This window comes from Odocoileus virginianus, unplaced genomic scaffold, assembly GCF_023699985.2.
Source record: "Odocoileus virginianus isolate 20LAN1187 ecotype Illinois unplaced genomic scaffold, Ovbor_1.2 Unplaced_Contig_6, whole genome shotgun sequence".
Lineage (NCBI taxonomy): Eukaryota > Metazoa > Chordata > Mammalia > Artiodactyla > Cervidae > Odocoileus > Odocoileus virginianus.
The window spans coordinates 1,581,669-1,598,444 of record NW_027224323.1 but is presented as its reverse complement, the minus strand read 5'-3'; the positions used below and the strand labels follow the sequence as shown (position 1 = coordinate 1,598,444).

Genomic DNA, 16,776 nt, shown 5'->3' with positions numbered 1-16,776 from the left:
ACGTCTCCAGGACAAACAGGAATCCGGCCACCGGGACGCCTGTCTTCCTGGGAAAACTGGGTCACAAAGCACCCTTGGGGACACACCCTGGGTTTCTGGTTTGAGGACTTCCTGTATTTGGTTAAAGAAAAAAAGAAAAAAAAAGGCTCAAGCCAGTTCTCCTAAATCATGTGAGAATGCCTTGGCCACAGACAGAACATGAGACTCTAGTGACCCGGCCACAGGGACCCCAGACTGCTCTCTGGCTCCGTAAAAGGAAAGTCAGACACACAGAAAAAGCCAGTTGCTCCCTTCTGTCTCCCATCAAACATGTCCCAACTCGTCTCGAGACGCTGGTCCAGTGGTTTTGCCTTTACGGGTGTTTTTGTCCGTGCGTGGGGGCGGAGGAGGGGATACACGCAAGATGCTCTGAGACCACAGTAAGTGGTCCTGTGTCTGCACGCCCGGGCGGGTGGATTGCGGAAGAAAGGCGGGTGTGGGTGGCTGAGGCGGGAGGGGGTGAGGGGCAGGGCGGAGGAGGCAAGCATCACAGCGGAGGGGTGATCCTGGGCTGACCACGTGGGTGGCACCCCATCTTCCACTGCGGGTCACTGTGCTGGGATGATGGACGTAAGGGCATCTCAAAAGTCACCGTGCCCGCGGGCTCAGTCGCTTCCGTCGTGTCCGGCTCTCTGCGACCCCATGGACTGTAGCCCGCCCCACCCCAGGCTTCTCTGTCCATGGGGATTCTCCAGGCCAGGATACTGGAGTGGGTCACCATGCCCTTCTCCAGGGGACCTTCCCCACCCAGGGACTGAACCTGGGTCTCCGGCATCGCAGGCAGATTCTGTCCCCTATGAGCTGCCAGAGAAGCCCAAGAATACTGGAGTGGGTTGCCACGCCCTCCTCCAGGGGATCTTCCCAACCCAGAGATGGAATCTGCATCTCTCGTCTCTCCTACACTGGTAGGTGGGTTCTTCACCATTAGCAACACCTGGGAAGCCCAACAAAGATGCACCTCAGCCCCTAAATCATGAATCAAGTAGTAAACTTTAAAGAGCCTGGGAGAGAGAGGAATGTATCCACTGCATGACGGGCACCATCAACGGGATGAGGCCAGGATCTATCAGAGGAGGGGCCACTCGAGAGTCCACGAGACAGCCCAGAGAGGATGGGAGTGAGCAGAGGCGAGCGGGTGACTGAGGAAAACCCAGGAGATGAGAGCTCTGGCGATGGGAGGCGGGGAGCCCACGTGGATGTCTTGCTGGGGCCAGCCAGGCATCCCTTCTCCCCGCCGACCTTGGGCAGGTACTTGGTGGGAACAGCAGCCTTCCTCGGGTAAGATGGGGAGCTTGAGGTGTGTCAGGGCCCGCCGGGCCGGGAACACGCTGGGTCCCCGGCACACACAGGAGAATCCCACCTTGCGGGGTGTGGGCGGGCGGGAGGGGACCCGGAGCAAAGGACTCACAGTTTGACCAGGAACGGGTGGTTGACTTCCTTGAGCACCGACTTCTCGTTGTGGACGTGCTGCTCCTGCTTCAGGCGGATGATATCGGGGATGGTCATCACCTTCAGGGCGAAGAAATGCTTGCTCGTCTTCTCCTGGACTAGCTGCACACGCCCGAACGTCCCTGTCCCTGCATGCGGACGGCAGAGAGGGGGGAGAGGCGTGCTCAGCAACCACGGATCCCCCCAGCCAGGAACGGCAGACAGGCAGGTCACACGACTCGATGCCCTACGAGACGCCAGGCAACAGACACTCCTCTGGAATGGTCAAGTTAAATTCCCGCACACACACAGCATCACTTCACTCTATGACAAAGCTACATACAGTCACAGCTGTGGTTCGTCCAGGCGTGACGCACGGACGTGAGAAACATAAGGAAGGCTGAGCGCACCTAAGCATTGATGCTTTCGAACTGTGGGGCAGAAAACACTCTTGAGAGTCCCTTGGACTGCAAGGAGATCCAACCAGTCCATCCTAAAGGAAATCAGTCCTGAATATTCATTGGAAGGACTGATGCTGAAGCTGAAACTCCAATCCTTTGGCCACCTGATGCGAAGAACTGACTCATTGGAAAAGACCCTGATGCTGGAAAAGATTGAAGGTGGGAGGAGAAGGGGATGACAGAGGATGAGATGGTTGGATGGCATCACTGACTTGATGGACATGAGTTTGAGCAAGCTCCGGGAGTTGGTGATGGACAGGGAGGCCTGGCGTGCTGCGGTCCATGGGGTTGCAAAGAGTCGGACACGACTCAGCAACTTAATGACAAGAAGCGTAACCTGCCCCTGAATTGTCCTTCGATGAGCGTGACTGACCATCGTTCCTGGAATGAGTCACCCCAGAGAACACACACACACACACACACACACACACACACGCAGGTGAAGGCAGATGGAAAAGCGTGCCAAAATACATTCCTTCGACGTGTCTTTTTTCTGACGCTTTTCCAAATCAGGATGAGGCACAGATAACAAACTCAGGGTGACCGAAGGGGAAAGGGTTGGGGGAGGGTTAAATGAGGAGTTTGGGATGAACAGATACGCAGGACTAGATGGAAAATATTAAACAAACAAGGAGCTACTACGGTATGGCACAGGGAAATCGAGTCCACATCATGTAACAACTGTGTATGGGGAAAGAATGTGAAAAAGAGCAGATAAGTAATTGACTCACTCTGTCGTACACCTGACTAACGCCACGCTGCAATTAACGATTGCTGCCGTAAACTCGCTCAGCAGTGACGGGCTCTTTGTGACCCCACGGACTGCAGCCTGCCGGGCTCCTCTGTCCGTGGGGATTCTCCAGGCAAGAATACTGGAGTGGGTTGCCGTGCCCTCCTCCAGGGGATCTTCCCGACCCAGGGATCGAACCCCAGCCTCCTGCATTGCAGGCAGATTCTTTACTGAGTCACCGGCGGTGGCCCTAAACCCAGGGCAGGGTCCTTAGAAGACACAGAGGAGAAGCCACATGGAGACAGAGGCGGAGACGGGAGGGAGGCGGCCACCAGCCCAGGGACGGACGCCTGGAGCCCCCAGAAGCTGGAAGAGGCGGGGAGGACCCTCCCCTGGAGTCTCTGCAGGGAGCTCAGCCCACGGACCCCTTGACCTCAGACGTCTGGTCCCCGGGATTCAGAGAAGATGAATGTCTACGGTTTCAAGCTTCCCAGTTTGGTGGAAATTTTTTATGGCAGCACCAGGGGGTACGAATTCAACCAAACAGTGCTCAGGAATGCTCCGAGCATCCTTGTTGTTTAATCACTTAATACCACACATTCATGTTTTTGCGTATAGAACCTAACACAACTTTAATCTTCCTCCGCGTTGAGAACAGGTCTGGACATGGAAATGTACATGTTTCAAGTGCCCCAGTGCATCTCCGCTCGGGTCTTCTGATACGCTGGCATGGTCTGGGAAAATTAAAGGCCAACAGTGAGGACACCACGCTCAACTGTCTTTGTCCAGATTAATGCTGATGAGGGCAAAATCAAAAGAAAGACAATCAGAAATCATAAAAAGAGAAGCCAGCCTGTTCTGGAAAAGTGATGAACTTTCCAAAAGCTTATCAAAAGAAGCAGGCGCAAGCAGTGTGTCTGCTTCTGGCTAATAATAGCAACATTTTCTTGGCAAAGGAAATGGTGCTGAGTTTCTGCCACCCGCGGGGTAAGCCCCTGGGCGGTCCTCACTAGGAACACACGCTGGCTAGAAAGGGGAATAACTCTCAGACTTCCTAAAAGAGGAAGTTTCTCCAAAAAGGCTGCCACAGTCCACATTCCTTTTTACGAACTTCACTCGCCCTGTAATACATTTTAATTACTCTAAGGGAAAGGATTCCTCATCTTATAAAAAAATGTTTCTACACGTGTCTCTGCAGGCTGTCTCATGCAGAAAATGGACAGTGACACGTCTCTTAAGACGTAAAGTCTTGCTTCCCCAAAACTGTGTTTTTTTACCCTTGAGACTGCAGGAATCAAATAAAATATGTGATGCCTCTGTATCTTTATCCAGATACTTCTGGCACAATTTAACTTGGAAGAATCACAGGGTTTTGGTTTTTTTTTTAATACCTTTAACATCATAATAACATCATAATAATACCTTTAACACCAGAAGCATTTCCTGACATATTTCTCTCTTGTGTTTAAGAACGAAAAGACCCCGTGATGAAGGACATATTCACTCTTTCATGAAGAAAGGAAAATGAGCGTAATGAAAGTATTATTCGATCAGTTGTGTCCAACTCTTTACCACCCCTGGGGACTGTAGCCCGCCAGGCTCCTCTGAGCATGGATTCTCCAGGCAAGAATACTGGAGTGGGTTGTCATGCCCCTGGTGAGGAAAGGGGCGGAAACAAGCCATCTGAAGATACGTTTAAAAAGAAACGTTATTAAAAAAAAAAAAAGAAACGTTATTCCACCAATAAAGGAAAAGACAACAGGAAACAACAGGATGATGATAACTGGTGAATTCAGAATCGACAGAAACCCCATCAAGGCAGACATTTAACCAAAGCCTGGTTAAACGTACCAGAAGACCCTACACGCAGGAATTTAATCTCCCGTGACCTGGTGAAAAACAGGGAACTGAACTATTTGTTTCACCTGATGAGAAATCACCTTGTCTTCCTGTTTCAGAAATTCAGAAGCACTGGGTGGGCCAAAAAGTTCATCCACTTTTGAGTGAAACATTTTTCATTCTCACTCCAAGAATTTTACAGAACAATGGACTCGCTAGGCAAATGAACTTTTTTGGCCAATCCAATAGCAGTGGTTCCTTGAAGACGACCGAGTTCATGCTTTAAATGGGCTTCTCCGGTGGTTCAGACAGTCAAGAATCTGTTTTCAATGCTGAAGACCCAGGTTTGATCCCTGGGTTGGGAAGATCCCCCTGGAGGAGGGCATGGCAACCCACTCCAGTATTCTTGCCTGGACAATCCCATGGACAGAGGAGCCTGGTGGGCTACAGTCCATGGGGCGGCAAAGAGTCGGACACGACTGAATGGCTGAATGCACACACACACACAAAATACAGAAAACAGATAATGAACAAGGACCTGCTATATAGCATAGGGAACTCTATTCAATACTGTGTAATGAGCTATATGTGAAAGAATCTTAAAAAAGGGGGGGAGATGTATGTATAACTGACTCACTTTGCTATACACCTGAAACTAATACAACATTGCATATCAACAATACAAAAATGAACTTACATACAAAACAGAGAGACTCACAAGACTTAGAAAACAAACTCATGACTGCCAGGGAGAAGGGATAGTCAGGGAGTCTGGGATGGACATGGACACATGGCTGTGTTTAACATGGAGAACCAGCAAGGACCTGCTGAACAGCCCAGGGAACTCTGCTCAATGTCACGTGGCAGCTGGGGTGGGAGGGGGGGTTGGGGGAGAATGGATGCGTGTACACGTCTGGCTGAGTCCCTCCGCTGTCCGCCTGAAGCCACCACAACATTGTTAAGCGGCTACACTCCAGCATAAAATAAAAAAGATTAACACACGCAGAACAAAATTTGGCTTCTGGAAATTATTTGGCTTCTGGCTGCAAACCAGTACAAACTCCTGTTTCATTTGGGCCGGGGGGGACCTTCAAGTGTTCTGTAAAGAATGTGTGCTAAGTTTGATTAAACTTAAAATCATGGAACTGGACGCTTCGAACAGGTGAATTTTATTGATTTGGGAATTATCTCTTAATAAGGAAAATCTACCCTCAAAAACATGTGTGCTTTGGATAAAGTGATGAAGATTTTTTATTTTTTTAAGCTTGGAGTCTTCAGCTTCAAAGATCAGCTGAATAAGCTGGACACAGTTCAGCTGGGTGCTGGGTGGGGCAGACTGCCCTTGTGAGTCCACTTGTCTAGACAGGCTTTCAAAAACAAAAACCAGTCATTCCCTCAAAATGCGGCCGAGTCAAGCCGCATTCCGATGCACAGTGGCCTCCTTGCTTCTGTAAGATATTTACTTTTAAAAGCTAAAAATAGAACAGATACTTCAGCGCCCACCCAATTCCTCTAGCTGCAGGCTGTTTAAGTCACGCTGTCTCCTATCAAAGATACAAAGTATATAATCACAAAAGAAAACCAGGAACAGGGGAAGTCGCCAGGCTAACTCCCACTTGCTAACAACTGTTACACAAGGAGATGCCTGGAATTCCTGGTCGCGCACTGGGCTCCCTGCAAGGAGATATGAGGTGCTCCGAACCTCGCCTGGTAACTCTTGACCCAGAGGCAAAGGTTGGTCTCTGTACTTTGATAACAGGAGCTGGCCACTTTCAAAGTCGAAGCTGTAAACTGCGTCCAGGGTGGTAGGTGACGACGTCATATGGTCCGTGCTCAGGCGTGTCCGACTCTTTACACACCAGGGACTGCAGCAGGCCAGGCTCCTCTGTCCATGGGATTGTCCAGGCAAGAATACTGGAGTGGGTTGCCATTTCCACCTCCAGGGGATCTTCCCGACCCAGGGATGGAACCCGGGTCTCCTGCACTGCAGGCAGATTCTTCACCGACTGAGTCACCAGGGAAGCCCTCCCGGAGGCAGGACTTATATTTGGCTGTTCTGTATCTCAGTTTCAGCACGCAGTACGTTCAGTCATGGCGTGTGGGATGTAGTTAGCTGACCAGGGCTGAAACCTGCGTCCCCCCTACACTGGGAGCCTGGAGTCTTCAACACTGAAGCACCAGGGAAGTCCCAAGACACTGTCTTTGGAGGAAGCCAGTCCTAAAGCAAATGAGTCCTGAACATTCACTGGAAGGACTGATGCTGAAACTCCAATCCTTTGGCCGCCTGATGCAAAGGACGGACCCATCGGAAAAGACCCTGATGCTGGGAAAGATTGAAGGCGGGAGGGGAAGGGGACGACAGAGGATGAGATGGCTGGATGGCATCGCCGACTCAATGGACATGGGTTTGGGTGGACTCCGGGAGCTGGTGATGGACAGGGAGGCCTGGCGTGCTGTGGTCCATGGGGTCGCAGAGAGTCGGACACGACTGAGCGACTCCAGGGAGGAGGGAGAAGACTGGAGCTTGCGGTCTCGTTGAAATCAACACAGGGTGCCGGCCACAGACAACAGCTGAGATTCAAGAGGGCAGAGGGAACGGGGCTGGAGAAGGGACAGGCCTTCTGAAAGCCTTCCATCACGTTCTGTGCAGGAGACGGGCTCCAGGAAGTCACGAGGCAGAGAGGAGGGAAGTGGCCCGGCTGATCTGAGCTCTGGTGTGCTTTCCGTTTGTTTCAGAGATTTCCCTGTGGCCGCAGGGAGGAACCGAAAAAGAGGGCCTCGCAGACTCAAAGAGAAAATGCTGCTTTGGGGACAGGCGGGGATGGGGTTGGCAGAGGGAGGCAGGGCAAGGAGGACCACAGGGTGTGGCTGAAGCATCTGAGAAGGTCCTGACGGTCCCCTCGCAGACAGGGGAACCCGGGCGGGTGTCCAGAGGGGTCTGCGGAGTTGCTTTGTTCTGGGGGAGAAGCTGGCGACAAGTCTGTGCGGAGGCTCCGGACAAGCGGAGGATGTGGGATACAGTGGATGGAAGGATGTTCGTCCCCGAAACAAGATTCATATCCGCCTGCAACCTTTTTTTTTTTCCCCTAATATTTATTGAATTCGGTTCAGCTGGTAAAGAATCCACCTGCCATGCAGGAGACCCAGGAGTTCGATCCCTGGGTCAGGAAGATTCCCCTGAGAAGGGACACGGCTACCCACTCCAGTATTCTTGCCTGGAGAAGAGGGGCCTGGTGGTCGACAGTCCAGGGGGCCGCAGAGAGTTGGACAGGACTGAGCGACCAACACACACTATTTCACCTTACCTGCCTGCAAACGGTCTTACAAGCTGCATGTGGCAACTGCTTCCCGGACCATGGATCGAACCCAGGCCCCCTGTGCCGGGAGCGTCGAATCTTAGCCACTGGACCACCTGGCCAGTGCCCACCCAGAATTTAGAACGGGGAGTTACTTGGAAAGAAGGTGTTTGCAGACACTGTGAAGTGAAGGGTCTGAGATGAGGCCCTCCTGGATGGGGGTGGCCCTAAACCCAAGGACAGGGTCCTTATAAGACACAGAAGAGGAGAGACAGGGACACAGAGGAGAAGCCACGTGGAGATGGAGGCGGAGACGGGAGGGAGGCGGCCACCAGCCCAGGGACGGACGCCTGGAGCCCCCAGAAGCTGGAAGAGGCGGGGAGGAGCCTCCCTGAAGACACTGCAGGGAGCCCAGCCCAGGGACGGACGCCTGGAGCCCCCAGAAGCTGGAAGAGGCGGGGAGGAGCCTCCCTGAAGACACTGCAGGGAGCCCAGCCCAGGGACGGACGCCTGGAGCCCCCAGAAGCTGGAAGAGGCGGGGAGGACCCTCCCCAAGACACTGCAGGGAGCCCAGCCCAGGGACGGACGCCTGGAGCCCCCAGAAGCTGGAAGAGGCGGGGAGGACCCTCTCCAAGACACTGCAGGGAGCCCAGCCCTGGGACCCTTGACCTCAGACGTCTGGTCTCCAGGGCTGGGGGAGAGTGGATGGGTGTGGCTTTAAGCCATCTGGTTAGTATGGTTTGTAACAACAGCTCCAGGAAGCTAACACAAGGGGACCCCTGGATGTTCAGGGAGAGACGGACCCCCAACAAACACCACCTTGGGGACAGCCCCTCAAGCCCATAAGAGAAAGCTGTGGATGAAAGTGGTGCCTTTGGGAGCCCCCAGCTCCAGAACGATAACAAAATTCACCAGGATGAATAAGCCCCTTCTCCTCTGTCATGTCCGTGCAGCCTGTCAAAAACTCTGACTGTGACTTTACTGCCATTTCCTACTTTTGTTCATGAACACAGCATCTTGTCAAACTGCTCTGAAAATATTAGTCAAAGTGAGACTTGTTAAAAACAAAAAAAAATCCTCTCAGGTTCCCCTCTTGGTTCTTATCGTCACTTAGGTTCTCTGAATTCTTTGTCTGTTCCGGGATCTCAAGCCTTCTGCTCTCTCGAAGCCTTGGACAGCTGTCAACGTACCAGTCACAGTGAGGTTGCTGGCCTTTTTCTGTTAAGGAGGAGAGAAAAAGGACTTCCCTGGTGTTTCAGCGGATGAGACGTCACCTTCTCACATGCAGTTTTGATCCCTGGTCAGGGAACTAAGGCTTAAAACCCAACATTCAAAAAACTAAGATCACGGCATCTGGTCCCACCACTTCATAGCAAATAGATGGGGAAACAATGGAAATAACGGCTGATTTTCTTTTCTTGGGGCCTGAAACCACTGTGGATGCTGACTGCAGCCATGAAATTAAAAGACGCTTGTTCCTTGGAAGAAAAGCTATGACCAACCTAGACAGCATATTAAAAAGCAGAGACATTACTTTTGCCAACAAAGGTCCGTCTAGTCAAGGCTATGGTTTTTCCAGTGGTCATGTATGGATGTGAGAGTTGGATTATAAAGAAAGCTGAGTGCTAAAGAATGGATGCTTTTGAACTGTGGTGTTAGGGAAGACCCTTGAGATTTCCTTGGACTACAAGGAGATCCAACCAATCCATCCTAAAGAAAATCAGTCCTGAATATTCATTGGAAGGACTGATGTTGAAGCTGAAACTCCAATACTTTGGCCACCTGATGCAAAGAGCTGACTCATTGGAAAAGACCCTGATGCTGGGAAAGATTGAAGGCAGGAGGAGAAGGGGACAGACAGAGGATGAGATGGTTGGATGGCATCACTGACTCAGTGGACATGAGTTTGAGCAAACTCCAGGAGATGGTGATGGACAGGGAGGCCTGGAGTGCTGCAGTCCATGGGGTCGCAAAGTGTCAGACACTCATTAACAACTAAAGAGCAGGAACCAGATGCCATATGACTAGGAGCTCGCATGCCAGAACTAAGACCTGGTGCAGTCAGATAAATACACAAATGAATAATTTTTTTAAAAGATGCTGCAGCACATTAAACAAAAAAGTCCCCCTAGTCTGTGACCCCGGACTAGGGTAAGCACCCACCCTTCATTTTTGCACGATGCACGCAAACCGTGTTCTGGGCAAGCCCTCGGGATCCACACATCTATGAGGAAAAGCAAACAGCGGTGTGTGTCCAAACGCCGCAGGCCTGAGGCTGGCCCGGCAGGAGCCAGAGCGCACAGCCATCACCCAGGGCACACACCGTTCTGCAAGCCCAGGCACGGCAGATCAGAGCAGAGTCTGGACACGCCAGAGATCTGTTTTCAAAGGGCGACACCACGCCAAGCCACTTGGGGAAGTCAAGTTCAACGCCGGCAACAGATAAAAAGCCGCCGAGAGACCACGTCTCCATTCCTCAAGTGGAGAGAAAACACGCGCTCACCTGCTCAGTCGCGTCTGACTCTCTGCGACCCCGTGGACTGTAGCCCTCTCCAGGATCCTCTGTCCGTGGGGATTCTCCGGGCAAGGACATGGGAGTGGGTTGCCACTCCCTTCTCCAGGGGGCCCTCCCAACCCAGGGATGGAGCCCAGGTCTCCTGCGTGGCAGGCGGGTCTGTCACTCCTAGGACCACCCCAGCCGTTCCCCAAGAGCCCTAGTAAAGGCTGGTCGCTCTGTCTCCACGGCCCGCCTGTCAACCTGCCTTCCTTCAAGAATCCACCTGCTCTCAACGGTGCTGGGTCGCTCCTGGGCTGGGCTGACATCCTGACTTTACACGAATGCAGTCTTCCGCTCTCGTGTCACTGTGAGATGTTGGTCACCATCCCCTGGCATCTCTTCTGGGCTGGGAACGCAGCAGCCAGGAGCCCCGACCGTCAGAGGTCACGCTGCTTCCCAACTAAGACGTTCTAAAGGGACAAGTACAAACCACCTCCGGGGCAGGTTTGGGACTGTCTGCCTGGGAACTTCCGTGGGGGCTCAGCTGGTAAAGAATCCACCTGCAAAGCGGGAGACCGGGTTCAATCCCTGGGTGGGGAAGATCCCCCCGGAGGAGGGAAAGGCTACCCACTCCAGGATTCTGGCCTGGGCAATCCCATGGACTATGCAGTCTACGGGGTTGCAGAGAGTCGGACACGACCGGGCGACTTTCACACACACACACACCTGGGCACTACCTGCCCAGGTGGGAACGACCTGCGTCCTGACTCAACAGGCAGGCCAGGCACAGAGTCCCAGAGCAGGGGATGGCTTTCCCCGTCCCAAGCGGCAGCGGGTCTCAGGTTTCGTCCAGAGTTATTTGTCAGCATGCAAAGGACCGGAGTGTTTTCAACAGCCAGAAGGGTTCTCCCCCGCCCCTTGGGCAGAAACCTTCCTACGTATACGGGTGTATGCCCCCACTCGTGTGGGCAGAAACAAAAGCACACGAAATCACTGGACAATTAAAAGAAGTTGGATTCCTCTTGGCCAAAGGCACACCTTACTCAGGAGGTCAAGAGCCAGGTCCACCCAACCTCACGCCCGACCGTGAACAGCATCCCAGGTGCCAGATGGCGATCCTAAAGGTGATATTGAAAGCTGTCAGTCCCTGCATTTTTGCTTTTGCTTTTAAGGAAGCCATGCAATTGTCCCGAAGTGGACACCTCTTAGAAACAGGCTTCTGGGAGAACACTATGCAAAGTCCTTAAAAAAAACTAGGAATAAAATAGGAATAAAGCTACTGAGTCGATACAACAAATACCCCAGAATCTGTTACCAAAAAAAAAAAAGCTAATCTTTCTGAGGATCAACCAAATGAATGTCTTTGTGAGTAAAATCACATCCCAACAGGAACTATTTCCATTCAAGGATCCACATAATCCTGATTCCTTGGTGGGTTTGTTTTTTTATAATGGGAAATTTGCTTTTTTTTTTTTTATGAACATGTCAAGGATAAGTGGAAACTATCACTCAAGCAGAATTTCCCAAAGATGAAATTTGAGATAGTTTCCCATTTTAAATACAGCACTGTGTCCATGTCCATCCCAGACTCCCCAACTATCCCTTCCACCATCCTTCCCCCTGGTGACCATAAGGTTATCACACAGTATTGAGCAGAGTTCCCTGCGTTATACAATAGGCCCTGATGGGAAGAGCTGACTCATTGGAAAAGACCCTGATGCTGGGAAAGATTGAAGGCGGGAGGAGAAGGGGACAACAGAGGATGAGATGGTTGGATGGCATCACCGACTCGATGGACATGAGTTTGAGCAAGCTCCGGGAGCTGGTGATGGACAGGGAGGCCTGGCGTGCTGCAGTTCATGGGGTCGCAGGGAGTCGGACACGACTGAGGAAATTAACACTTGAGTTTACTTTAGACTCCAAGCTCCAGTTTTCAACCTGAACTAAGTAATTTTTTTTTGAGGGGGGGAGGGAATTGCCCCCAAACATCAGCTGGTTCCCTGTCCACCTCCTCCCCGCTTCCTGCAAGCCCCAGGGCTAAGCGTGCGTGCACGGGCGCGCACACACACACACACATGCACAGACCCACATCCAGGGTCACAGAGCCCTGCTTCCGTCTGTCCGTCCACACTCAGACTCCGGGCGCCCTCACCTCCAGACTCAGACTCCGGGCGCCCTCACCTCCAGACTCAGACTCCGGGCGCCCTCACCTCCAGACTCAGACTCCGGGCGCCCTCACCTCCAGACTCAGACTCCGGGCGCCCTCACCTCCAGACTCAGACTCCGGGCGCCCTCACCACGACAAAGGCCGGCTTTCTCTGCAGCCAGAGCCCCGCTGGCCACACCCAGCCTCAGATGTGCTGGCTCCTTCGTTCCGAGAAGAGGCTCCCCAGAGAAGGAGCCAGCAGGGGGAAGCCATCCGTCCAAGTCATCCTCTGCCTCATCACAGGAACCCCAGGGAGGCTTCCCTCCAAACCCCGCCGCCTGCGATGAGCTGCCTCATCAAGCAAGTGTCCACACGAATCACCTGGAGAGAATTCAGAGACCAGCAGAAACCCAGCTACGTTCAGCAACACGGAAGTGAACACCATTTCTCACACAAAGCTAAAAGCACATCGTATTTCCTTCCTGACCACCTGCCTAGTCCCCATGTCTTGGAAAGAGATACGCTTCAACTGAATTATTTCATCTGATTGATGACTCGCAATCATGACTTTATTGCTACTTTTCTCTCAGGTCTTTCTTTGGAAAAGGGGTGTTGCACTCACATATTCTAATGTACTGTTTACAGATTATAAGATAAAGTCAAGCATGTACCTGCTGATCCTTCCTCACTTCATACTTAGAAATGTCTCTTCAGTTCAGTTCAGTTGTATCTGACTCTTTGCGACCCTATGAACCGCAGCACGCCAGGCCTCCTTGTCCATCACCAACGCCCGGAGTTTACCCAAACTCACGTCCATGGAGTCGGTGATGCCATCTGACCATCTCATCCTCAGTCATCCCTTTCTCCCGCCTTCAATCTTTCCCAGCAACAGCGTCTTTTCCAATGAGTCAGTTCTTCACACCAGGTGGCTGAAGTATTGGGGCTTCAGCTTCAGGAGTTTAGCAAAAGATGCAGTATTCTGTCTACCCAATCCACCATAGCATCGGCGATCCCAGCCATGAAAGGTGGGGAAGGCTCCTTCTGCAATCAGGAGTAGCTTACAAGCATTCATTAATTTGTCTGGTGGCTCAGACCATAAGGAATCCGCCTGCAAAGGCAGGAGACTGGGGTTCGATCCCTGGGTAGGGAAGATCCCATACAGAAGGGAATGCCTAGAGAATCCCTTGGACAGAGGAGCCTGGCAGGCTACGGTCCTTGAGGTCGCAAAGAGTGGAACACGACTGAGCAATTGACACAAACGCATAAGTATCTGTAGTGTTGGTCTTGTTATTCTTCAAAGGGTAACCTCAGAGAAAATAAAACAGCCTGACCAGTTTACCGATGGACGTAAGTTTAAGTAAACTCGGGGAGACAGTGAAGCACCAGGAAGCCTGGCGTGCTGCAGTCCACGACGGGGTATCAAAGAGTCAGAGAGGACTTCCCGACTGAACAAAGCTTACCAAAAAAAGGGAGGTAACTGGACTCGTGATGTCAAATCAAGCAACAGTCTAAAGGCTCCTTGCGAATAAGCCTCCCCCCTCCATCACCCGCATCTCCCTCGCCCGGGTGGATACGAGCTTGGTTTCCGGGATTCCACGCGGCTGCCCACCCGACGTCCCCACTCCGAGACCCGTGGCTCAGAGCTGCATGTCTAAAGGCGCATGCCGGAGCCAGAAGCTCCTCCTCAGAAGGGAAGCTTTTGCAGCTTATCCAGGAGCAGTCCTGGGCCTGGGGCCATCCTGTAACACTCAGAACTGGTTCTGCCTGTCCGGCATCAGGGAGGGGCGGGCCTGGTGGAGGCGGTGATTAGTGGTGGACACCCCGGAACCGCCTGAGCCTCAAGTGGTCACGGATACCTTCCCCACTGCGCACACTCGCCCACTTCCAGCCCCATCTGTTGCTCATCGCGTTTCTCATTTGTAATTAGGAAGAACTTTTTTTCCCCCAGTATTTATTTATTCGGCTGTGACGGGTCTTAAATTGTCCCAAGGCATTCCCTGGTGGCTGAGATGGTAAAGAATCCACCTGCAATGCGGGAGACCCAGGTTCGATCCCTGGGTCGGGAAGATCCCCTGGAGAAGGGATAGGCTACCCACTCCAGTATTCTTGGGCTTCCCTTCTCAGCTGGTAAAGAATCCGCCTGCAATGTGGGAGACTTGGGTTCCACCCCTGGGTCAGAAAGATCCCCTGGAGGAGGGCATGGTGACCCACTCTAGTATTCTTGCCTGGAGAATCCCACGGACAGAGGAGCCTGGTGGGCTACAGTCCATGGGGTCGTAGAGAGCCTGAGACGACCCAGCGTCCTGGTGGGACGGTAAGTGGAGATGAAACCTCTAAGGAGTGAGGATGTCTTAAGGACCCTGATCCAAGAGGGCCCATCAGAAGAGGAAACCCCAGAGATGACACTTCCTTCTTCTCTCTCTCTCTCTCTCTCTGCAGACACGCAGCCAATGGAGGACCTGTGGACACAGCCATCTGCCAAACCAGGAGCCACGTGCTGTCACTGCAAACCCCGATCAGCTCACATCCTGAGCGTCCGGGGAGGACACCCCAAAATGCCCCGGTCGGCCCCCTTTTCTCCCAGAGACCTCCGTGAAAATCCAGGGAGATGCCCGTGGTCTTCCTCGGGACCGGAGCTCCCCAAAAAGTGAACCTTGCTTTTTCCCGGTATTGCCTGGTTCTTCCCGGCAAGAAAAAACACTTGCTGTGTCAACGAAAAGAGGACAAAGGGAAACGTTTCCGAATGGTGTGAGGGTGGTGATGTGGGTGTCTAAACAAAAAAAGAAAACTTGGGGAAAATATCAGGAAAGACCCGCAGAGTCAAGCCCAAAGCGAATGAGGAAGGTTTCTTGAGAATGGTGAATGAGGCTTTTTTTTTCCCCTCCCCCCTACACGAAGGACAAGGTGGTTACAAGGGTCAAGCGCGCCCAGGGAGCGGATGGTCACGTCTGTGCCACATGCTGTTCTGGCCCTTTCCTTGGAGACGGACGTGCCCTCCTGGGTGGTACCCACGCGAGAAGCGAGGCTGACTCCAGCATCACACCGCCGTGCCCTGATCCACACGGATGACCCAGAAGGGGTCCCCAGCCCCAGGACACACGCGCTCCGGCAAGGATTCTAGGACGTGGAGAGGTGCTAGAGCTGCCGGAGACGGCCACCTGTAGCCCCAAAGGCAGGCCAACCTTCGACCTCAAGAGGAGGCAGGTCAACACGTCAGGAGACGTCAACCCTGGTCTTACGGACTGAACGTGCGTGCCCCTTCAAAACGCTCAGGTGGAAGTTCAACCACCACACACACACACAACGAGATGGTGACTTGAGGTGGCTCTCTGAGACGGGATGAGGCTGAGAAGAATTCACGAGCATGGGATTAGCATCCTCGGGAGCACTTCCTACTAGCCAGCACCGAAGGACACCGCTAGAAGCCCACCCAGGAAACCTCTCGGGGAACAAAATCCAGCCACCCTGACTTTGACCTTCCAGCCTCCAGAACCGTGAGAAGCTGGTCTGTGTTGCGGACAAGATACCCCATGGCTGGTGCTCTTGGTGGGCCCATGCCCACCAAGCCATCGAGGTTGGGATGGATTCAAGATGGTACCCGCTGGCCTAACCACACGGGAAGCTGGTGGAGACTCTGCCCCAAGGAGCTCTGCCAAGCAGTGAATGAGGGAACGCCTCATCCTCTGAAGGGGTTTCCCCAGGTGGCACTACGTGGTAAAGACTCCACCTGCCCACGCGGGAGACGTCAGGGATGCAGGTTCGATCCCTGGGTCGGGAAGATCTCCCTGCAGAAGGAAATAGCAGCCCACTCCAGTATTCTTGCCATGGACAGAGGCAGCCTGTTGGGCTACAGTCTCGGGGCTGGTGGCCGCCTCCCTCCCGTCTCCGCCTCCGTCTCCACGTGGCTTCTCCTCTGTGTCCCTGTCTCTCCTCTTCCGTGTCTTATAAGGACCCTGTCCCTGGGTTTAGGGCCACCCCCGTCCAGGAGGAACTCATCTCAGACCCTTCACTCCATCACGTCTGCAGAGAGCCTGTTTCAAAGTAAGGTTCCACTGTGAGCTTATGAGGGGACATGATTTTGTGTGTCCGTGGCCGGGGCTCTAGCCTACCCAGGACCACGGGTTTTGTGTGGACGTACCGGTGGCTTGTTTGAGCATCCCTGTGTCCCTCTTTCCCCGAGGGAGAATAAGAACGATAATCTTTTCCGATGCACGTTTCTACTCCTGGATGGCCCTGCCCCTCCCATAATTTTCTTTCCTCAGGTTAATTTTCCTCTCCTTTCTCCCGAGCAGGGAACTTCCACCTCTGCTCTCCCAAGGTTCTCTTGAAGCAAAGGGAAG

General features: G+C 52.9%; 1 protein-coding gene across 3 annotated transcripts in view; it reads right to left on the bottom strand.

Moving 5' to 3' along the window:
- The window catches only part of PRKX (protein kinase cAMP-dependent X-linked catalytic subunit), a 57,296-nt gene that overhangs the window by 33,943 nt on the left and 6,577 nt on the right, over positions 1–16,776 (bottom strand). For all 3 annotated transcript variants that reach the window (XM_070463784.1, XM_070463783.1, XM_070463782.1), the window contains exon 2: positions 1,448–1,616. In XM_070463784.1, coding sequence (XP_070319885.1) covers positions 1,448–1,616 — 169 coding nt within the window. The remainder of the gene's footprint in view (positions 1–1,447; positions 1,617–16,776) is intronic.